The sequence below is a fragment of the Kwoniella bestiolae genome, chromosome 1, assembly GCF_000512585.2.
Source record: "Kwoniella bestiolae CBS 10118 chromosome 1, complete sequence".
NCBI classification, from domain to species: domain Eukaryota; kingdom Fungi; phylum Basidiomycota; class Tremellomycetes; order Tremellales; family Cryptococcaceae; genus Kwoniella; species Kwoniella bestiolae.
In genome coordinates this window covers 7,308,277-7,330,548 of record NC_089241.1, presented here as the reverse complement: position 1 = coordinate 7,330,548, position 22,272 = coordinate 7,308,277, and the positions used below count along the sequence as shown (strand labels likewise).

The 22,272-nt window shown below is 46.2% G+C and overlaps 9 protein-coding genes across 9 annotated transcripts; 3 read left to right on the top strand and 6 right to left on the bottom strand.

Moving 5' to 3' along the window:
* Positions 1–159: 159 nt before the first annotated feature.
* Positions 160–2,136, bottom strand: I302_102752 (uncharacterized protein; the record flags this gene model as incomplete). Its single annotated transcript, XM_019188124.1, has 11 exons — positions 160–195; positions 290–351; positions 473–586; positions 658–679; positions 757–769; positions 835–968; positions 1,088–1,269; positions 1,351–1,486; positions 1,572–1,583; positions 1,656–1,816; positions 1,980–2,136. The coding sequence occupies 11 exons, from the start codon at positions 2,134–2,136 to the stop codon at positions 160–162; spliced, it is 1,029 nt and encodes a 342-aa protein (XP_019051002.1).
* A 598-nt stretch (positions 2,137–2,734) lies between these two features.
* On the bottom strand, positions 2,735–4,301 carry I302_102751 (uncharacterized protein; the record flags this gene model as incomplete). The annotated part of the gene is made up of 6 exons (XM_019188123.1): positions 2,735–3,157; positions 3,251–3,336; positions 3,484–3,653; positions 3,758–3,802; positions 3,905–4,036; positions 4,198–4,301. 6 exons carry the CDS (start codon positions 4,299–4,301, stop codon positions 2,735–2,737), a joined length of 960 nt encoding a protein of 319 aa, XP_019051001.1.
* Positions 4,302–4,915: 614 nt separating this feature from the next.
* On the bottom strand, positions 4,916–6,560 carry I302_102750 (uncharacterized protein; the record flags this gene model as incomplete). Its single annotated transcript, XM_065869555.1, has 7 exons — positions 4,916–4,969; positions 5,032–5,256; positions 5,311–5,389; positions 5,438–5,625; positions 5,680–5,781; positions 5,844–6,038; positions 6,096–6,560. 7 exons carry the CDS (start codon positions 6,558–6,560, stop codon positions 4,916–4,918), a joined length of 1,308 nt encoding a protein of 435 aa, XP_065725627.1.
* Positions 6,561–8,922: 2,362 nt separating this feature from the next.
* I302_102749 (uncharacterized protein) lies at positions 8,923–10,198 on the top strand (the record flags this gene model as incomplete). The annotated part of the gene is made up of 3 exons (XM_065869554.1): positions 8,923–9,073; positions 9,190–10,043; positions 10,127–10,198. The coding sequence occupies 3 exons, from the start codon at positions 8,923–8,925 to the stop codon at positions 10,196–10,198; spliced, it is 1,077 nt and encodes a 358-aa protein (XP_065725626.1).
* Positions 10,199–10,563: 365 nt separating this feature from the next.
* On the top strand, positions 10,564–11,443 carry I302_102748 (uncharacterized protein; the record flags this gene model as incomplete). The annotated part of the gene is made up of 4 exons (XM_065869553.1): positions 10,564–10,714; positions 10,904–11,031; positions 11,208–11,303; positions 11,405–11,443. 4 exons carry the CDS (start codon positions 10,564–10,566, stop codon positions 11,441–11,443), a joined length of 414 nt encoding a protein of 137 aa, XP_065725625.1.
* Positions 11,444–11,580: 137 nt separating this feature from the next.
* I302_102747 (uncharacterized protein) lies at positions 11,581–13,722 on the bottom strand (the record flags this gene model as incomplete). The annotated part of the gene is made up of 10 exons (XM_019188119.1): positions 11,581–11,725; positions 11,799–11,868; positions 11,953–11,978; positions 12,055–12,107; positions 12,197–12,402; positions 12,472–12,580; positions 12,655–12,696; positions 12,773–13,017; positions 13,115–13,514; positions 13,594–13,722. The coding sequence occupies 10 exons, from the start codon at positions 13,720–13,722 to the stop codon at positions 11,581–11,583; spliced, it is 1,425 nt and encodes a 474-aa protein (XP_019050997.1).
* Positions 13,723–14,466: 744 nt separating this feature from the next.
* I302_102746 (uncharacterized protein) lies at positions 14,467–17,124 on the top strand (the record flags this gene model as incomplete). The annotated part of the gene is made up of 8 exons (XM_019188118.1): positions 14,467–15,216; positions 15,299–15,742; positions 15,829–16,047; positions 16,129–16,260; positions 16,326–16,389; positions 16,458–16,583; positions 16,743–16,822; positions 16,900–17,124. 8 exons carry the CDS (start codon positions 14,467–14,469, stop codon positions 17,122–17,124), a joined length of 2,040 nt encoding a protein of 679 aa, XP_019050996.1.
* A 133-nt stretch (positions 17,125–17,257) lies between these two features.
* I302_102745 (uncharacterized protein) lies at positions 17,258–18,834 on the bottom strand (the record flags this gene model as incomplete). The annotated part of the gene is made up of 7 exons (XM_019188117.1): positions 17,258–17,341; positions 17,439–17,561; positions 17,672–17,956; positions 18,044–18,270; positions 18,339–18,528; positions 18,662–18,735; positions 18,807–18,834. The coding sequence occupies 7 exons, from the start codon at positions 18,832–18,834 to the stop codon at positions 17,258–17,260; spliced, it is 1,011 nt and encodes a 336-aa protein (XP_019050995.1).
* A 520-nt stretch (positions 18,835–19,354) lies between these two features.
* On the bottom strand, positions 19,355–21,991 carry I302_102744 (uncharacterized protein; the record flags this gene model as incomplete). Its single annotated transcript, XM_019188116.1, has 9 exons — positions 19,355–19,414; positions 19,472–19,590; positions 19,658–19,709; positions 19,774–20,393; positions 20,447–20,680; positions 20,745–20,996; positions 21,057–21,214; positions 21,286–21,711; positions 21,780–21,991. 9 exons carry the CDS (start codon positions 21,989–21,991, stop codon positions 19,355–19,357), a joined length of 2,133 nt encoding a protein of 710 aa, XP_019050994.1.
* Between the last annotated feature and the right edge of the window lie 281 nt (positions 21,992–22,272).

Below are 22,272 nucleotides of genomic sequence, written 5' to 3'. Positions count from 1 at the left end.
TGCTGCGCTGTCCTTTTCCGATTCCCAAAGTCTACCTTATACTGGATTGTACAGATTGAGTTATGTTATTGCCCAAGTATCATTCAGAAGAAAGCCAAATAGCACGTATGTCCGTCAATACGATAATTTACACCTTTATCCCTATCATATCCCACTCCACTAATTTCTGATCTTCTTATACTGCGCCATGATCAACTGTAAGTATAAGACATAATATTAGCCTCAGTACTTCATCGTGTCTATGGAAATAAAACAAGGCGAATAGTATTATCGTTGTATTCGAACTCACCTCGTTGAATACCAAGGTACATATCGTATGCGGTGTGATTCTCAGGAAATGGGCGGTGGTACCTATGTTAGATGATGTATCAGCCGACTGTATATCTTCCCAATTGAGAGTAGGTGTGAGAGACAGCTATGAGAGGACGAGGTACACATGTATCTTGCGAAATGAAGGGACACCCCAACTCACCCTTATACCACCCAGCGATACCTTCAGCCTTGAATGTCTTCCATAGACAATCTATGGGTGACTGATAAAGCGCTCCTCGGACTTTACCCGTTATGGGATCTTTGATTGTGTTTTCTGTGAGAAGAAGAAGTGCGCAAAGAAAACATTAGTTGATGTCTATTTTGATAGACAGTACCGATACTTACGATTATACATTCTCGTCAAAGCCTGGATCAGCAAATGGACGTCAGCTATCATATGTTCCTTGACCTTCACTTCGTAAACCCAAGGATGGTTAGACTAACCGTATCAGCCGGTCTACGCAATCGAAAGCTCATCAGCTGATTTCCCACTCACTTACACGGAAAGAGTCGGTCACTCACTGCATCATTATGCACACGCATACACCAGATAACGAACTCGCCAAGAAGAAGGTCCAGAACGAATCGTCCTTCATACCCCATTTGGTGAGGTAGTGTTTACCAAGGTTGTACGATGGTAATTGGACGGATGAGCCCTACGATACGATACAAACGACAGATCAGTCAGCTTGGCCATCCATCATGACGGAAATTGTCCGATCACTTCAAAACAATCCATCCTTCGTTCTGATCAGATCGGCACTACCCAACTCACCATAGCCGTCCTCAAGATAGCAGTATTCACACCCCTCCACAAACCCAACACACCATCCGTCTTTACTATCGTGCTCAGCGCATCGTACGAACCCTTGTAGTAATGCTGAGCTCCGACAGGTAAGGCAGGCGAGTAAGCTTGGATACGAGCTTTGACGAGGAAGAGGGGTGATCCGAGGGCGGCTATGAGTTGCATGAATTCAAAATTAGTTGACATAGATCGATGGGCCAATGCAAATACACGATGTGAACTTTCGCACTCACCTCCTATACATCCCGTGGCTGCGCCTGCAGCTATAGCAGTACTGACAACCCCCTCAGTGGGGTTCCTACCGATCGCTCGGTTGAACGTCCGCCTGACAGGTTCGTAGAATCCTAATCTCGAACCGTTGAGGAGGATCTGGCGAAGTAAAAGTGAAAATCATACATGAGTCTCTTCAGATGCCTTATGATCTATTAAGCTCAAGAACGTCAAGCAAACTCACTTGATATCCGTACTACATGTTGAATGAAGTTCCATCAGCATCCTAAACCTCGCCGGACAAGAAGATAATGATCGTTACACTCACAGCAGGTACCAGACCCCTCTGCAAACCCCTTATACCCTCGTTCCTCCAAGTCTTAACAAACACATCAAACACGTTGTTATACACCCTCGGAGCACCTGGGTTATGTCGCTGTAATTCACCTTGGAGCTGTAATCGGGTTTTCATCGTTTCAGGGATGTTCGCTATGAGTTACCAGACATTAGCAAACCCCACTCGAATTGATCTCTAACAGTAAGGTGCTGCCTAGATCCAGAGAGCATGGAAGCTTTCACGAAGACTGGCTCCTTCCCCTTCCAATTTTGTGATCCGATGTATTTACTGAGAGCAGAGATCAGATCCACTCACAGATGGTCACTGCCCCACATCCCGCCAATCCACCACACAAAAAACTCTCTCCCAAGGTCAAAGGTGCCTGAACGGGCTTAGCAGGGGTAGGTACATTCACTGGAGCAGGTTTGGTAGGTGTAGCTAGAGCAGCTTGAGGTGAGGTCGAAGAGGACATCTTGAGGGTATAACTGGGTGACTGATATCTGATTATCAAGGAAGAGTAGGGATATTCGCTTGATTATAAGATGCAGGGGTGGTATCGTATTGTCAAGCTTCACAAGGACAGCGACGTAGTTTGCTTTTGAGATCCTTTTACGTGGACGGGATGAGCTGACCAGAAGACCGGGGAAGGCGATGTGTCTTCGCAGTGGGGGTGTATCAAAATGAGTCGTGCACTGTGTGAACACCTTGGATTCTGGCTGAAAGGAAAGTAAGGAAGCCAAGATGAGAGATGCTATGTCGTGCTTTTTATAGAGTAAACGTGAACAAGACGAGCAAGATCCATGACTCACCATCACATGCAAATGGGCAGCCCGAACCGAACATTTCTGATACGAGTACATCGATGACTCGGATCTGCTTCCGGAGCTTGCCTCGAGACCTTTGACCTGCCTATTTTGGCAATTGGCGCATGCCTATAGTCCCTACTCATCGTCGTTTTCGATGTGCAACGATGGGATGATGGATATGCATAAAAACGATGTTACAGCAGAGGACAGGATACATGAACACTGGATGACCTGCCCAGGTTAGGTAAAAATGCATAGAGCGTATCACTGCAACAGCCACGGTCTCTCCTTCCAGAAATCATCCCTTATGATATCCTCATAAACCACCACTATCTCCCCGTCAATCCCTTCGTAAGGTTTTGGCTTCTTGACCTTTTTCTGCTTCCCCAATAGCCCATTCGTCGTGTCTGCTGAAGCCTGATCCACCGCTTCTTCAGTACCATCCGTAGTCGTAGAAGACGAAGTGTCCTTCATCGATAGATACGATACACCTTCTATCGCTCTTGAAGCGTCTTGCCTCTGTTTTGAGCTAGACCCGGCCACCTGCTGGCTTGAGGTATCTGCATCTGCTGATAGTACGGGCCTCCTCACACATATACTGCCTTTTCTATACTGTTCAGGTAGGTTGTTATAGTTTATCCCGAAGTTCGAGAAGAGTAATTCGTTTTTATCTTTCGAGTCTGTCCCCTATAGATCACAACAAGATACATTAGCATGAACATGAGCACATACGACCACGATAGTATCAATCAAGAGTAGCCAAGGTGTCACGGTACTCACCTGTAAGGTCTTATTGGCCTCTGCAGTGGATTGACCATCTTTCACCAACGCCCAGAAAGCAGTATTATAAAGATTATTGATGTGAGCTAAGTAAACATTGAGCTTTCTGATCAGCTTATCCTCTTCGCCAACCCTCCTTGAATCACATTTACATATTCGCCGGACCAGAAAAGATGCGCCGAGATGCGTAGCGGATTGATGCCATTGATATCGAATAAAACAGACGGACTCACTATCAGCCTGCCTCCAGGCGAAGTAATCCCTCACCTCCCTCTCACCAGGATACATCACCGCCCTACTATCGAAGCTTGGTGGGTACTTTAATGGGTTATCGGGGAAGTATGATGGCCAGTGAAACACGTATGAGGAGGTGAAGAGGGATACGATGGATGAAGATATTTTGCTATGTTGAGAACGAGGAGATCAGTTAGGTCCAGCCCGTTCCCGTGAATCGTCGACCAGACGTGTGAAATATCCACACTCATGAATGGGATAGTCAGAACTCACCTTCTCCGCCTGTTATAAAGCTTGGTATTCTTCTTCAGCAAGAAGCTAATACCCCAAATCAACATCAATCCCAGAAATCTCACTACCCTTTCAAAACCGAACAACATGTCCAGATCATTGTGTACATGACTTGACGGAGTTACTCACCTGTACTCGTCGCTCTCGCCAAAAGCCAAAATCACATCCCTATATTCCTGCATGACCGTCCTAGCAGCTCGGTCCATCAGGTCCAAAGCACGCTTATCATTTGGTTTCTCAAATGCGTGGGTGTCGGAGAACCTACGTTGAGTTGAACGCATGTCAGCTACAGAGATGTGATGATGGTACATGCACAATGGGATAAGCAGTCCCTCCCGATAGTAGACGAAACGGATTGGACGAATCATCTCATCAAACACATATGATCTCATACGAGCCCACGTTCCACATATCACACTCACTTGTGAAACCCCCTACCATCTATTCTAACTACTATAAACGTCCCGGGCAAGAGCGGATCGGGGAGCTCGTAGTTCCTAACATATTCGAATCGTGATTTTGCCATTATTCCACCTGGTTCCGATAGGTGGATTTCCAACCTGGATGAGCCTCAAGATGAACTTCTGACGGTAGGATTGTTTGGATAGATGGACTTCTGTGATACTACTCTCTGAATATTATGTGCGTATAAAAGTGAAATCTCGTATTCTTGTCAACAAATCTTGGACTCATCCCTACTTTCCCACGGTATTTCTTTACTCCGTTGTCATCACCACAACCCTCAGCTGAACTGCTCAGATCACAACACGCTGTCAACGCACCTTCTCACCACTAGTCATCATAAGATCATGCATCGACCTCTTCCCATCAAGGAATGACCTATCAACAAGTGACCCATGCTTCATCGCTACAGGAGACCAGTATAACTCAGCCAACAAGAAGGAAACGAGGTGGGTGATTAGACAAATAACGGGTAATCATTATACACATCGAAGGTGGTAGTAGTCAGAACAAGGTATACGTTCTTCAGTATTAGTGGATTTGGAATAGAGTATATCAAACAGACGACATAAGATATATCAATAAATAATTAATAGTATATATGAACAATAATAAAGCGTATCAACGTTAAAAATCAAATCAAACGAGAACCGAAACCTTTAGAAAGAGAAAGGAAATCTAAGCGGCGGCGGAGACGACAGGAGCGGCAGGTGTTGTACCGGCAGGTTTGGGCTATATGACGCATCAACCATTAGCAATCCGTATATCAAATAAAATACAACATCTCAACTCACCTCCTCTTCAAGCTTCAAAGGTTCAGTAGAAACCGGCTTCTCGAGCTTAGGAGCCTCGTCAGAGACGGGAGCAGCGGCGGTTTCACCTTCAGCAGGCTTAGCGGCTTCCTCTTTAGGTGTCTCCTCTTTTGGGGAAGGGGGACCGTGAGTCTTCTTGATCTTGAACATGTCAGTGATTCGAGCGGAGAGACGTCGGTGAGCTTTGAGGTTGGGCTTGTGGGCGGCCTAGGTCTCTCAATTAGCTCGAAATCCCTCTTTCAATGCTTTGCATCAACTCACCTCTTCCTTGGTCTCCTTGGGAGTTTCCTCAGTAGCAGGAGCAGCGGTCTCGGCAACAGGGGCGGCAGGAGCCTCGCTACTATGGGGATCAGCGCGAAGTCTTCTTACATCGCAAGGAAGAACTTACGTTTCTTTAGGAGCTTCAACTGGTTCGGCAACTACTGGAGCAGCTTCGACCACAGGAGCAGGGACCTCGGTGGTAGCAGGAGCGGGAGTGAGCTCGACAGCGGGAGCAGCGGCAGCTTCGGAGGTCTTGGCGGCAGGGGCAGCAGCTTCACCAGGAGCAGCTTCGGCGATAGGGTCGGCTTTCTCGGTCTGTCCTCACTCTGTCAGCTTTTTCGTGCATGGCTTAAAATGGATGAGAGTTACCTTGGGAGTCTTCTTCTTCTCTCTCTTGGGGGACTTGTCTTTGTTACCGAATAGCTTGGCGAAGAAACCTTTACCTTCAGCTTTGGTCTTCTCGACCTTGTCCTATGGGACATGATTATCGTCAGCTATGAAAGCGATGAGAATAGCAGTGGAAGCTAATTCACCTTGACGGCAGTCTTCTTCTCCTCTTTCTTCTCTTCCTTAGTCTCAGCGGGTTTAGCAGCTTCCTCGGTGGTAGCAGCGGTTTCGGCAGTCTCAACTGGTTTGTCGGCTTGAGTACCGTCAACCTTGGTAGCGGCATCGGCATCGGTGTGGGAGGTACCGGCTTCAGCGTGGGTTACGGTGGGTTGTTTGTTGACCTACAGGAGTGCATCAGCACCAATCAACGCAATTGGAGGAAGTTATCATTAACTCACGTCATCTTTGAGAGGTTCAACAACGGAAGTAGCAGCAACATCCTCAACAGGAGGAACGTCCGCTTTAAGAGTTTCCTTGACTTCCTCTGGGGAAGGGACGGTCTCAGCGGCGGGGGCCTCAGCGGCAACAGGGGCCTGTTCAGGTTTGGGTTCAATCACAGATTCCGTGATAGGTTCATCAGGAAGTTCAGGTTGAGTTTCAGGTGTAGGGTCAGAGTCGATGACAACCACAGTAGGAGGTTCAGGTTGAGGTTCGGGTTCGGCAGGGGTAGGATCGGTTTCGGGTGAGGGGGTAGGAGCAGGTTCAGATGAAGGTTGTTCAGTGAGTGATGTTGGTTCAGGTTGAGTTTCGGTGGTGGTCGTTTCCGGTTGAGCATCGGATGCAGGTGGTTTCGACGATGAGGAAGAGGCAGCACCAGCGAGGTTGGTGTGGGTTATTGAGGAGATCAAGTCGAGTAAAGCCATTTTGTATGGTGTAGTAAAAATGGGTTTGTGCGGTAGTGTAATGTAGGATTATAAGAGGAGGTTCGTGCGGGTGCAAGTAGCAGTAATTATTTTGAAATCAAGTTGGTTGATGCGATAGATAGTAGCAAATAGATTATAGATGGGAGTTTGGTCAGCTGGTAATCACAACGATGTCATGTATTATAGGTGTTATATGTTGTGAAAACAAGAGGATGAACAAAAAAAGATAACAAGATAGATGGGAGGAGGAAAAGGACAAAGGGGGATGAATTTGAAACGATTAAAACATCCAGTTTTTCAAGGGGAAGAGGCGAGAAATTTGCTTGTTGTTCTCGTTGGAGTGATAAGGGCTTACAGCACTCCACCGTCAACCCCTTGATTGAATAGAAAGAATAGGCATGGTGGAAAGAGAGGAACGGAAGGGAACAAGGTTATTAGGTGGCGAGACAGTCTAGTTGAATGATGGATAAGAAGGCTATCTGGTAGATTAGTCTGGATGGGAATGCGATATCCAACAGAACCAGCATATAACAGCAAGCCTAGACTCGAGATAAGGGCAGGAGAATGAAGAACAGGATGACTCACTTGTTTATTCTCCTCGATAGACATGTTGATTGATATCTCTGATTGACTGATTGACACGTAGAATGATAAGGTAGGGAGTAGAGTGGATTGATGAATGAGCGTGTAAGGAGAGGGAGTTATATATAGTAGAGTGGGAGGGAGATATCACTTATGAGGATGTAAGTTGATACGATAATATAATTAATGTAGTGAATCAAAGATATAGATGAAGTTGAAAGAAAGAAGAGATAGAGATGTGAAAGAGAAATCGAAAAGGGGAGAGAAGGGGATATGGGAGAGTGTGTGTATATGAGATGGAGTACGATGTACTACACCACTACTACGCTTGGGTACTCTTGCTCTCTTCCTTTACTACTACTCTGTACTCTCTCTCTTTCGGGTGGCGGAATGTTCAACACACTAGTTACCAAACGGAGCAATGGGCAATGAGCAAGGGGTAGTCAGGAGATCAATGCACAGCTCAACCACTCAACTATATCGCAAAGGAGCAGATTCAATGCATCACATCAAAGGACACTACTATTCTCATCGGATTATTATGGTATATATCCTTACGCCGCTCATCTCATACCTTGGGTCATCTCACATGCATACAAGCCATCAATCAGTATTACTCTCTACTCTATAAACGAGATATCTGTTCTCGTTTGTTTACTTGTTGATTGTTGATGTGAATATGGGAAAATTCTGGTTGATGTTTCTTTGGGTGGCAAAAGCAAGATTAGACACTAAATTAGAGTGGGTTTTACGCAATGAAGAACCCTTAGATAACAAGAGGTCAAAGTGTAAACAAGGGGATCAGACCAGAGGATGATGCACAGAGTAAAGTAGAAATTCAAGGAACAGGATACCAAGAAAGTCAAGAATACAAGATCTTACCGCACTAACCCTGAAGAATCAAAGAAACAAGCTCAGGAACGAAACAGATGGAACAAAGCACGGGACCATTTTATTGTATTTGACTGCTATTGTTCTTGTCGTGACGCGATCAGTGCGTGATTGATTGATGGCGTGTCAAGGTGAAACGCACAACAACGAAGCACAACCTGGTAGACATGGAGACGACGGTGAACGGTGGTCATTGAAACATCACACTCTCATGATGATGGTGAGGGTGAGGGTGTGGGTGATCGCGAGGTCAATGGTGAATCAGAAGCATAGAGCCAACAATTTAATGTGAAGGAATCAACGCTTTCATGGTGAGTTCAACCTTCTCTCATACGTGATTTGGTTGATGGGAGTCCTCGCTGATGGTCTGATGACTGATGGCTCATTACCATAGCAATCAGTTTCCCCCATCACTCATCCCCCAAAATGGGACTTTCACCAATCTCGAAACCCATTTCATCGTCAGCAGCGAGATCTTAAATCTGCTCCTCCCATGTACGGGTGTTGACCATCTACTCATCCGACGGATCCGAAAAGGTCAAAGTCATTGATTGATGAAAATGAAAGCTGACGAGACAGATGACAGAGCGATATGGAAGATGTGTTGTCAACTTGTACCCTCCTTTGAGCTAACAATCATCAATGAGACATAAAGTAACAAACAACCACACGTCATGACATCCACCACACATACTGTCGTCCGCTCGTGTTGACATTCCCAACTTTCCTCATTCTTTCCGTATAACTGTCTTCTTCGTCTTCTTCCTTCTACTCAATCTTCTCTTAACGTTCAGAAAGATAGTACCTTGTCTGACCATATATACTCATTCACTAACTCACTTCTCTTTCTGAATTAAATAGTCAATACTTTCACAGGGACGGAGACGACATGTCATTCGTTCCTCCTCCTACCACCCCTCTGAAATACCAATTCACCGACCACGTTGTCCATTGCATCAGCAAAGTAGACATTGCATTGCGTGTCTTTCCAGCGAAAGATGTCGGTACGAAGAGACCATGGTTGATCTGGGTCCATGGAGGTGAGCAGGAACGAGCTAACATCCACTTTCCAATTCTCAAGCTCCAGACCTCCCTTCCTTCCTTACTCAAGTAGGAGAGTACGAACAAATGATTGATGGTATACCAAAAACCGCAGGCGGATACATCGCAGGGAAACATTTCAACCCCTTCCCATCCCTCCTCCCCGCATTCCACGATACCGCAAACTACCACATCGTCACCTTCTCCCACAGACTCTTACCGCAAGTTGCCTTCCAAGACATGTGGGACGACATCTCCTTCCAATTCCAATGGTGTCTCTGCCACCTCCCCTCCATCCTCGGAGAAGATAAAGTCGACATCACCAGCTACAGTATAGGCGGTGATTCTTCGGGCGGTCATTTCGCGACATTGGCAGGATTCAGGCTCCACCCGCCTCCCAGAGTGATCATCAGCTTATACGGGGTTATTAACCCCTTGGACCCATTTTTCGAGGTTGAACATCCCAATGAAGATATTACGCCGGATAATGGGACGCCGGCTAATGTTGTAATGAGGATGTTGGGTGATAGGGAGAAAAGTAGAGCCAAGATATTCGCTCCGTGGAATTGGGAGATGCCCCCTCTTCTCTCACCCGGGGATTTGGAGAAGGTCTGGGGGTATGAATATGAAGTCACTGAGGAATATAGGAGAAGGATGGATCTGAATAATTATATCCACAAAAAGGGAATTAGGATGAACTTACTGTTCAGAGAAGAAAATTTCTTCTGGAAGGAAAGATACGTTGAGAAAGTGAAGAAGTGGTCTCCACTCCATTTGATCGATACTCAACACACTCGATCTGAAGATGGGATGGTCTACCCTCCGACGGTGCTCCTTCATGGAGATCAAGATAGAGCTGTTCCCGTCGAGCAAAGTAGGGTATTTGCCGAAAAGTTGAAGAGTAGGGGTGTGGAGGTGGAGGAGATTTATCCAGAAGGGAAGGGTCATACGTTTGATTATGTCGTTACTGTAGGTGACATGTACAGGCTGTCTATACAACAGTGAAAGACCGTCTGTCTGTGGTGTAGTACTGACTCTCGATGATCCCCTAGGGACCGGAAGATGAAGGCTGGAAGGAGTACATCGAACCGCTCATTTCCTTTGTTCAAAAACATCTCAAATAACAACAACAATTCACCCCCCAGACCTATGAGGGAGAGCAATGTTCTCAAGCGACACCTTCCATGTTGTATATATGAATTGTATCTATATTATCGAGATCATATGCATGTACAGTCGAGTAATCCATCAAAGAGACATAACACAGTGAGGACGAAGTTACGGTTGTCGACGAAGTTACGTAAGATGCCAAAACGTCCGACCTCCACTGTTTTCACTTTTTTTACAAGAAACGAAATACAAGAGACCAGGTTGAAGATGTTGATCATATGAATATTCTGCCCAACAGTTCAAACGCATACAGCATCGTCCGAAGAGTCTTCGCCGACCAGCACATCATCACAGCCAATCACACCCCAGATTTCACAATATGGCCCCATCAAAATCGACAACAAGGGTATCAGCCCATCGTATAGGTTCATTACTATTCTGTCCAGCTTGCGGGACGTTGCTGGATCTGCCCAAAGATGATCAGGATGAGATAGCTTGTCATCAATGTGGGAGGAAGGAGCCTGCTTCGTGTGAGTGCAACCTCAGATGTGGAACGACACCCCCAAATATGGAGATTGCTTGGTTTTTGTCCACTCTTACCAAGTGATCTTCATCATGCACAATGCTCAATACGGTCGTTGACAACCTGCTCGACCTCCGGGCACAACCCCCAAATATCCGATTTTCAATGAGACATGAGTTGAATGAGTATTTTCTAGCATACGAAAATCTACCTACCAAGACTTACTCCTCGCCTAACGCTTTCCCAAGTGAATTACGATCGAAGCGAGCGTTGGTGCAGAATAAGGTGAATGATGGGGAGGCTGCGAAGGATAGGGATCCAGTGGTGAGTGGTCTTACGGCTATGTCTATTTGGGGGGTGAAGCGGAGTCGGAACAATGGGTATGGTGGTGGATGAAATAAGAGGAGCGAAAGAAGCAGTGTCTCATCAGAGGTCATCCTGTAATCTATTAGCATCAGGAGCGAATTCCGCTGATCATATCTTGTTTTGACGTACCCCAGGCCCAGGAGAAATGTCAGAAATGTGGTCATATTGGATTATCCTACAAGGAGATGCAACTTCGTTCGGCGGATGAAGGGTCGACGATCTTCTACAAGGTGAGTCAATCGCGTTCTCGGACAAGCACGACCAACTCCTATCCAATCAGCTCGATAGGATAGAATACTGATCCTGATGTTGTATGATACGTAAAACGTAGTGCTTGAACTGCGGTGATCAGACATCTACAAACAACTAGTCGCCCCATACCACCGCCCTCTCTTAATCTACATTCCTGCGCAAGGGTATCTCCCCAGCCACAGAACTTGTAACAACACCATATCGAACTACATTGTATAATCCATGCATCTTATATTCTACATTATGTCTCTGTCCTCACCGACCCCCTTTAGATCGTTCAATCTCCTTCTCATCAACCTTCTTCATCTCATCCCATTTTTTCTGCATATTCTCTTTCTCCTGCTTCCTTCGTTGAACCACTACTGTTATGACTAACAATATCATCCAAACGACGAGCCAACTGCATCAAATCAAAAGGACCAAACTCATCAGCACTCGAACCATAAGAGCCTTCAACCGGTGATTTGACTTACGCTAGATTCACAGCGAAATTCTGGACGTAGTGGTTCTTTGTACCGAATATAACGCATTTGGCCATGTCGACTAATACATAATAGGGAAATCAGTCATTACACTGCTTAGGACGCACAGGTCATACAAGCTGAACGTAACGACACGATGGCTCACCCAAATTCCATACGGGTGTAAAGTACCTATCGAGCAAAAACCATCAGCCAATTTGCAAACCAGACGTCAAAAGGATTGGTCAATCTTAATCTTGATACCCACCCATACCGATAGAACGTAGCCATATCGGCAACATCCAAAAACGCTACCGTCACCTATATGAGCCGAGACAAGTCAGGTTGATAAGCCTCGACCCCATATGGATCTTCGCAAAATACGTGGACACATCACGAGATAAACTCACATTGAGGATAACCCAGAAGATCAAGAAAAAAGGGAAGAAAGGCCCCAACCATAAAAACATAGTTTCCATGACGAATCCCAACGCGGACATTGTGATCCAGTCGGCCATCCAGTAGACTACGAATCCGCCTTTACCGAATTTCCTACTGAAATCTATGAGGAAGGCTAGGGATACGAGCGAGTAATGCAGCGAGAGCCAGAAATATGCTAAGTAAGAGTTAGTATGAGATCTTTGATCAGTAAAGGTGTTGGGTCGAAATGCGGACTTGCACTCACCGATGAATGGCACGAGGATTTTCACCAATATCTCCGATGATGTGGTCAATGAGTCTTGGATGAGGGGGAGACCTTGGTTGTTCCATGTTATTGAGATTAAAAAGGTGAACTGAATGGTTGGACGAGAATGATCAGAATAGGATCAATTTTAAGCGGATGACATAGGGAGTATAATGCACTTACGATGATCAGGTAGACCGTTCCGACAGTAGTAGAAGCGATACCCTGTTTTGACCATTTCAGGTCAGCTCTTACTACCAAACCTCCCGAGGTCCCTGTCCCCTAGTGGTCATCCACTCACAGCAAGCTGATCAAACGGTCTGAGATTATGCAAATTATAGCTAAACGGGCCGACCACCGCACCAGCCTGAGCACCCGTAGTCAACACTGCCGAGGCATTCCCCAATGCCAGTACTTGGGATGCTAGTGTGGTAGCTGCGCTGTTCCCACCCGAGGTCATCACCATAGAGGCTAGCCTGGAGACATATTGGTTCCCAGCGTAGAAGTTTCGGGCTTCTTCGTATAGGAATGTCATTGCGCCGGTTGCTACGTCCACCGATCAAACGTTCCATCAGTATGCGATGTTCGCTGTACTGCCTTTCGGAGACCACTGGAGGTTATCGGTTTGTAGCATGGTACTCACGTTCCCACATCGCACCCTCCGTTAGACCCCTCCATACCCCACTCGTAGCATTACTATTCACAATCAACACCCCCCATACATCCTGATTCAATACCCTCTCCTCAGCATACATGTAGGGATCTATCCCCTGTCCAGTAGGTGTGAGTCTGAATTGTTGTAGCGTAGCTGAATCGGCCTCATACCATCCCAAATGTGGTTCTGTCGATACACTATCCTGAACAGCATTTTTCATCGCCGGGCCCAGTATCGCTGGATGGGCTACCGAGCCAAAGGGCGAGGCAATCGAATCGAGATCGATAATCTCGATGGAGAAATGGGTTGATCGCGAGGTTTGGAGATAATATGATCCAAAGTAGATGGAGAGGAAGAGGAACATGAAGATTGTTATCATGCCGAATGTCTATATCGAAGCAACAGGACTTAGCGCATATCTCTCGAGGTACAAGGCCGAGGCGAGCGGGAGAGACAGATGGACTCACCATGAATGTCAACTTCGCCCATTCTTTCTTCCCATCTTTGAACTCTTTCGAGAAGAAGCCTACTCTTGGTTTCCCATCTGGTGTCTGCTTCGATCGAAGTACATCTCTGAGTGAGGGTGAAGGTGACATCGTCTATTGTCGAGATCAGTCGCTTATCTTGAGATTGTTACGGTCTTCTTCAATCCCAATGTCAAGTATTGTTCTGTATTATCCTCTATAACAAAACAAGAACAACCTCGAGACAGCGCTGCTTCTACGATTCTGCGATTCAAATGGTAGATCGGTCGGTAAAAACGAGACGATTGATGATTCCAGTAAACATCACTAATGCATTTTCTGCATACTACTACCTCGTCCGTCAGAATCCATAAATGAACAAATCAAGACTGACGTCGTCTTTCCAAAGCATCCTTCCTTACGAGATTAAACAAACCATACCGATCAGACTACCCAGAAGCAGAAAAACAAAAATAGACAGACGCAGACCAAACAAGCCTTTGAGTAGGTGAGTAACTTCCATGACGTCAGGAACCAAATGGTTGTGTTTGTCAATGAGCTTGCCGGTACTTCGGCAGGAGATCGAGAATGCACTTTTCGGCTTTTGATGTGGTTCCAGTACCAGGTTATGGGTATCACGCTTGCCTTTCGATGTTTTAGTTAAAACTCTGGATGAACATTTGATTACTTGAGAATGACGATTTGGGAGTAAAGGGGTCGATATGGATATCGGTATGTTGGAATCGCGGAAAGTGAGTATTCATGCAAAGCGAGATTGTGTTAGAATCACAAACATCCCATGCTCCTATCTTTGAGTTTGTTGATTCGTCAAATCAACTTCCAGATCTGTCAACGGTCGTATAACGCCTAATCACCATGGCTTCTCTCCACCCCCCAGCATTAGGCAGACCATTATCCTTCCCTCATCCACATCCTCAAGACGAAACCGATATATCGCAGGATGATGGCACACCTCGACCGAACTCGACCAGTCAATTCACGTCGATGCCGCTGAGAGACGAGTCCGGATCAGTGAGAGAGAACAGTACGGAGGATGACCATTCTTTAGCAAATACCTTTGGGACCACGGAGCTGCTTCGTCAGAATAGGGAGTCTCAAATTGTCGACCCGAACGGACAGGGGACAATCACCCCTTCTTTTCCAAGTCAGGGAGGGATAAGTCACTCCCAGTCTGAGGGATCACAACCTACCTCTCAAGAGGTAATTCCTGCACGGGATACTGCTCAAACTCAGATAACACCGTCAGGAGATCACAATGAACACACCCATCAGGCTAGTATTGCAGCAACCTCCAATCCCAAAAACTCAGATAGGGAAGATTCCTCCTCGTCCGAAACGATGCACAACCGCCCCTCATCCTCCTCAGCCCCGACAGACCAATCGGACTTGCATGACCCCTCGAGCAAACGACTCGTCCAAGCTGGTATATTGGTAGGATCGGTATCAGGAGCAGGTACAGCTGCTCGACATCTCCTAGCGAAACGGGAAGACGAGGTAGGACAGGAAGGCGGTAGGCAGCCTAGGGGGTATGAGAAGGTGGATGTACCTGATAAATGGGGGGTTGGATCGAAGAATGTTAAAGAGGCTAGAAGGAAAGCTATCAAGGTGAGTCACCAATCTAGTTGGTATGATCTAGCAAGGTAGATGGCTGATTTGGTGGATGGTGGAAATGAAATGATGGTATCAGAAAGCCGCGATGCTCTTTGGGATTATCACGCTATGGCTATGGGTCTGCCTATCCATCTTCTGGGGATCGACCTATCGTCTGACCTCTTTCCTCCCCTCTTTGACGGTCCACGTCATCCCTTTTGATACCCCTTCATCGACATCGTATCTGAACGGTCCAATGACGCAGCAAATGACATATGTAGCCAACGAACCTCCTTCGATAGTGCACTTGGGATACGAGATCAAGGATCCAGCGAATTACCCTAATGGGCTGGAAGACGTTAGAAGGAGTGTTCTCGCTCAGGAATGTTGGGCGGCCATCGTGGTGAATGCGAATGCCTCGACAGCTTGGACCGAGGCATTGCAAAATGGGGATGCGACTTATGATCCCACTGGCTCAATTGGGATATACTATATGGGAGCGAGGTTTTATCAGGTTGTGTTGCTCTACTTCGACTCTTTGGTAAGTACACTCATCATACTAAACTCTTTCTAGTCCTACTTTTTCGATGAAGCCTAACTGATTTTGGGGCTTGGTGATATTATCAGATATCTCGAGATCTTGCCAACCCACTTGCAACGGCCCGTTCACAAGCGTTAGAAGCATTCATGGCATCTTCCAGTACCAATCCCGCGCTATTGACCAACGCAGCCAGAGTCCCACAGGCTATAGGAGTGGGATTCGGGTATACCATATTTGATATCAGGCCGACACCCAACTCCGGCTGGGCAGGTGCAGCCCCAATGGAAGCTAGTTTGATCTACTTCGTGAGTCCCAGTTTATTTCAAATGTTTGGCTGTAAGATATGTCAAAGCCGGGGTGCTGATTCGAATGACTCAATATCCCAGCTCATCTTCGCATTCTACCTATGCTTGTTCGGCGGAATGGCACGTATGAAATCCGGCTTGAACTCTAGATTGAAGATGTCTTCAATGTTCGCAATAAGGTTTGGTTGGCCGCTCTTGGCGTATTTCTTCCTTGTGAGTCGACCTGCAGAAAAACCAGTGTCTTGTCAAGCTCGATGTTAACCTTCTTCCATGACCAGTCCCTATGGCAGACTCTGATCGTTCGAGCATGGCAAGTGCCCCTTACAGACCATCTAGGACGGGGTGAGTGTTTCTCTACTTGCGGACCAGTAACCTTGTATTTCACTTGTTGAACTCATAATCATCCATAGCTGGCTTCGTCACTCTCTGGGCACTCAACTACGTCACCATCCTCGCCTCGGGTTTCGCGCTGGAAACGATGTTAGCCTTGCTCGGTATTTCATGGTTGCCCTTCTTCCTGATATTTTGGATCATCCGTGAGTCTTTGTCCACCCTGTCATTGATTGTACGGAGACACTCGCTGACTTCGAGTTGTCGATCGATTTGTTAAATCAGTGAACATCAGTAAGTACACCGTATCATCCTACTCTGTCGTACAGCTTATTAAGGCTGATCATCTCATCGTCATCTGTCAGCCTCGTCCTTCTACCCTATCGAGTTGATGCCTAATTTCTATCGATTCCTAAGATGGATGCCATTCGTACATAACGTCGAGGTAAGTGTCTTTATCAATCACCTCAATACTCCTTCGACTCAACTTTACTGATCTTAGACTGATCTTTTCTGAAATAGGCATACAAAATCATAGCATACGGTACGAACCTCCAACATCGCCTGGGCCTGCATTTCGGTATCCTCTTCGCTGTGATAGGTGTGGAATTGATTTGTTTCCCTCTTGCATTGTTGTTTGAGAGGTGGAAGAGTGATAGAGATCAGAGGAAGCAGATTGATGAGAAGAAGAAAATGGAGGAGAGTGAGAAGAAGGATAATGGTGAGAACAGTAATGGTGAAGCGTAGATGACCATACAGAGAGTAGATGTTTCTAGACTTGGTCGGTTGAGGAGATGTATTGTCATACTGTACATGTAATGCATCCAAGTCATCGATAGGATAGATATCAGAAAGCCCAAACACACCGCAATTCAAGACTTTACTTCTTTTGTTCAGGAACTTGGTTCAACAAGCCTTTTCCACTGAGGGCAGAGACGAGGTTGTCCAATACGAGGATTTCCATCTACCCAGAATAACAATAAATGAGCAATCAACCCTGTATGAACTGGCGCGAAAAGCACATTGTGATGATGTTTGCTGTGTTTCAGTACTCGACTCACCTTCTTCTGAGAATCCCTTGTCTCGGTACCCATGTGAGGGAGAACAGTGATCTTGTCGTTCTTCAACAATTTGGGGTTGACGTTGGGCTCGTCGGGGAATACATCGAGACCAGCACTGAAGAGCTGTTGGAATGATCGGGGGACTATCAGCCTTCGTTCCGATTGATAGACAGACCCACAAGACCGAGTATTGTGGTATAATTACACATGAGGCAGCAAGCGGCTTAACTCACTTTACCACTATCCAAAGCCTCCAACAAAGCCTCCTCATCCACCACAGCCCCTCTCGCGGTATTCACCAACACACTTCCATCTTTCATCTGGTCGAACTGCTTCTTACCGAAGCTTCCCTTGGTCTTGTCATTCAAGGGCAAGTTCAAAGAGACAATATCGGATTGAGCAAGGAGATCGTCGACGTTGGAGATGTATTTGCATGGGAAGTCGGGTGGAGGGGTAATTTCATTTCGGTTGTGGTAGATTACTTTCATGTCGAATGCTATGAGTCGACGAGCGAGGGCCTATTCCCATCCCAAGGAACAAAGGATCAGTCTGGTCCCACCTCTCACATACACATGATAGTTGGGTGTTGGAACGGTGCAACTCACCTTTCCAATACCTCCCATACCGATGATACCCAGAACCTTCTCCTCGGGATCTCTAGCAGGGGATAAACCAGATTTCCACTGACCATTCCTGACATTCACTTCGGCTCGGTAGAACTGCCTCATAGCTGAGATAGCCAAGAACGCTCCGACGGTAGCGGTGGCAGCATCGACCGCTCCGGGGGTATGGGAAACTTCGATTCCTTTAGCGGTGGCCGCGGCGACATCGACTAGAGAGAGGTATCCAGTATCAGTGTCATCTCCTCATTGATGCATTATCGTCTGGAAGGCTACTCACTTTGATCGTATCCCGCACCATTATGAGCAATGTATTTCACGCTCTTGGGGAGATGTTCAATCAGGTCTTTATCGAAGATACCGATAGCGGAGGCTGAATCGTTGTGTCTGTAGATTCCGACGATGTTGGCGTATTTCCCACCTGATGAGAGGTCTTTGAAGAATTCTTCTCTGGATGAAGAGGTGAGTTCCTACAAATTAACCCTTTGATGTCAGAATCATCATTCGATACCCATGAGATAGGTCGCGTGCAGCTTAAAGCTCGGATTTTATGATGGAGATTGATCGAAGAGCGTGACCAGGAGTTGAGAGTGTCTAACTCACAAGGACTTCAGCTACGGCGCCAAGTTTGGATTTTTGTTCCTCCTTTGACCAGACGATACCGTTCTTGGGGTTAGCTGCGGTATGGATATGATATCAGTGAATCTGCATTCAGGTGCGGTCACAGCTATTCGTCTAGAAATCTCACCAGCAATGAGGACTTGGGGTTTGGACATTGTGGATGTTTGTTCGAGTGAGTAAACGGATTTGTAAATGACAGAGAATAAAGCAAGTAGTAGGTAGTAGATATCAAGTAATAAGAAGCTGTTGATACCAACTACAATCCAGAATATATAGCGATTCTTCTGCCGTATAAACAGTGCAATATTCTGCGCACCGGGGGAAAATGCCATCATCGGGGTACATACGCCGGACCGGTCCATCCGGAGATCTTGACTGTACCTGACTAGATATATGGTGAGCTCCTCGATGATCCAATCTCGATAAAATACATATAAACGACCATGCATAAATCATTGGCATGGCGATTAGCGACAGTATATACGCTAGAACATAAAACGGCACAACTTTCTTCCTTATCATAATCTATATACACAACAACGACAAACATGATGAAGCAGGTATATGAAAATGATTGGGTATATTACATGATGCTATGCGAAAAATGAGAAAGATGATCAAACGAAAAGGGGATCGTGACGAAGCGACATAAATGGCAGGACGAGAATGGGATATCTACACGTTCAGATCTTTGAGCTGGGAAGACCATTGAGCAACTTTTCGATGGGCCATGACCTAGGAGTACCAATCAGCTGAAGGTCCATTGAGGACTTTCGTTGCATGTGGACTCACCTTATCAGGGTTGAAACCCAATACCTGTAATCCTTCTAACGAGGTAGCTCGAGAAAGGGCAACATACGCTTGACCCTTTTCAAATACTTTGCCGAGATCCACTTTGACTCGGTCGAGAGCTGTCCAAGAGAGAAAAGATCAGTCAACATAAAATTCCTCAATTTCGAAACCATTGGTGTGACCTACTTTGACCTTGGGATTTATGGATAGACATGGCCCAGGCCAAAATCAGGGGCAGCTGTTGAGAAGATGTGATTAGCTTCATAGAACAATCGGCGGGATGGAACACTGAGATGACTCACCTGCGATCTTGACGCTTGAATCTCACCACTTGGCAATTCAACCTTGAAGTTATCCGGCTCAACTAACAAGTCCCTCGTTCCGCCAGGTACGTTGAACCTAACCACGGGTGAAGGTTTCACCAGACCAGACGCAGCTTTATCATCGTAAGCTGATCGTAACTTGAGACGCTTGAATCTTTCCTCTTCATCCACATCTTCCAGATCGGCATCTGGTGCCCATTTCCCAGTAGAGTCCGAGAAATAGAACGGCTTGTGACAAAATCCCACTACTCTCCCCATCGACCCGTTCACCAGTGTCTCGTCCATATTCTTGATCAGCATGACCTGAGCATCAACCTTTAACTCTAGGAATTTAGCAGCCATGAAATTGCTTAATAATTTCTCTCGTTGGATAGGATCGGTAAGATGTCCACCATCGGTAGATGCGTAGCTGTAACCATCGGTATTCAGTTGATTGAGTCGAGTTTGATTGGCTCTGTCGACATCTTCACGTCGGGGAAACAGTTCAGTGGGTTCGATAGCGTCGTCGTATCGAACTTCTCGTGAGAGCCCGCGGAAAGCCTGGATAGATTGAGGTGTAAGTTTACCGAATCGCATCTCGTTAAGCATGTCGATAAATCCTATTACAATTCCGTTAGCGGAGTTTCTGCATTGGCATGAGAAAGGGACTCACGAGGATCTTTCTGACGGAACACTTTGGATAAATTTACGCTCATGTGAATGGTCTCCTGCCACATGTCCGCTTCGAAGCAGAATTTGGGCATGGTATTCCCTTTGGTGACCGGCGGCAGTTGGAAGAAGTCTCCAGTAACGACAATTTGTATACCACCCCATGGTTTTGGGTTTTTCCTAATCATCTGAGCGACCTTGCAGAACTTATCGAACATCTGTCCTTCCACCATGGATACTGAAAAGATGGTTCAAGCATCAGTATGCTCCTCAGATCTCTGAAGGCCACAACCGGTGCTTACCTTCATCAATGATCAACACTTTTGTCCTTTGCCATCTAGCAGCAGCTTTCTTGTTCTTCCTCAGCTTTCCCACCAGAATTTCTGGCTTCTCAATTGCCAATCCAACACCACCGTAGGAATGCAGAGTGACACCACCGATATTACATGCTGCGATACCAGTAGAAGCAGTGATAGCTACAGCGTCGGGAGCACTTGCAAATTTCTTTCGGAGATTGGTGATAAGTTCTCTCAGTAAAACGGATTTACCAGTACCTAAGGGAAGTTGTTAATATCAGTAAAACATCCTTACAAGCGAGATTAGATTGTACTGACCTGCTGAACCCGTGAAGAATATGTTTTGACCCTCAGACACTACCAGCTGCATGACTTTCTGTTGTTCCGCACTCAGCGCCACTTTCTGTTTGATGTTTAAAGATGGTCCAGCCGATTTTCCAGCAGAACTAGTGCGAGTCATTGCTTTTTTGGATGTTCTGTATTCTCACTTGTCAGCGAAGCACTTCAACAGCGGGTGATCTAAAGGAAGATAGCTGATAATACTCACGTATGTTCTTCCTCCCATGGTAGAGCTCTTTTAGTCAGACTAGGCAATGAAGGTAGTTCCTTCACGGTTGGTTTCTCCAATCCTCTCAATTGTGAGCTTGCACTGACAAATTCGTTTGTATTGACGTTGCTCTTGATATGCGTTTGAGTGCTATTCGTTGAAGCTGATGCTGATGTAGATGCTTCAGATTGCTGCTGGGCGGAAGGGGGGAGTGAAGGTGGGGGATTCGACATGGCTTCCCTCATTGCCTTTCTACGTCGTTCCGCAGGTGTCAATGTGGTAGTCGAGGGAGGCAAGAGATCGGATTTGGTAGTGGATGGTTTGGAGAATGGATTTGATGTTGAGGATTTGGAGGAAGTTGAGGAAGAGAAGTTCGGCTGAGGGAGAACAGAAGGAAGTGGTTGTAAATTGCCTTTTCGTTTTACTCTGTTATTAAGATATTGTCAGCTGACGATGCTATATGAGGTTCTCCATAATAGCCGACAAGCACCCACCTATCCGGACTTGGACTCCAATCTATCACCTCTATCACTTCCGAGGAACCTTTGAGAGATGAAGCCTTGACCGGTTCTTTCTCTTTCTCTTCCTCGTCATCATTCCCCCAATCTCTCCTGAAGCTGTTCACCCTCGAGAATCCATTGGTCAGCTTACTCCCGCTACTCGATGAGGTGCTCGATCCTGTCCTGGAAGTGACCAGTGAAGGCATTGTCGTATGATTGCAGAGCGAAAGTTGAAGAGAGGATGAAGATATGATTGATGATGATGATGATGATGATGATGATGATGATGATGATGATGATGTATTTTGGGTTGACGCGACTCTTTTAATGTTTTGGATGATATTGTTATTGATTTTTCACTGGAGCAACGGCGCGTGCACTCAGACAATCCACCTTACTTATAAATCACCCTCACTTTAGATTTACCTCCACTTTGCGCAAATATTTACTTTACTTCACTCGCCTGGTCGCAAGAGCTGGAAAATCA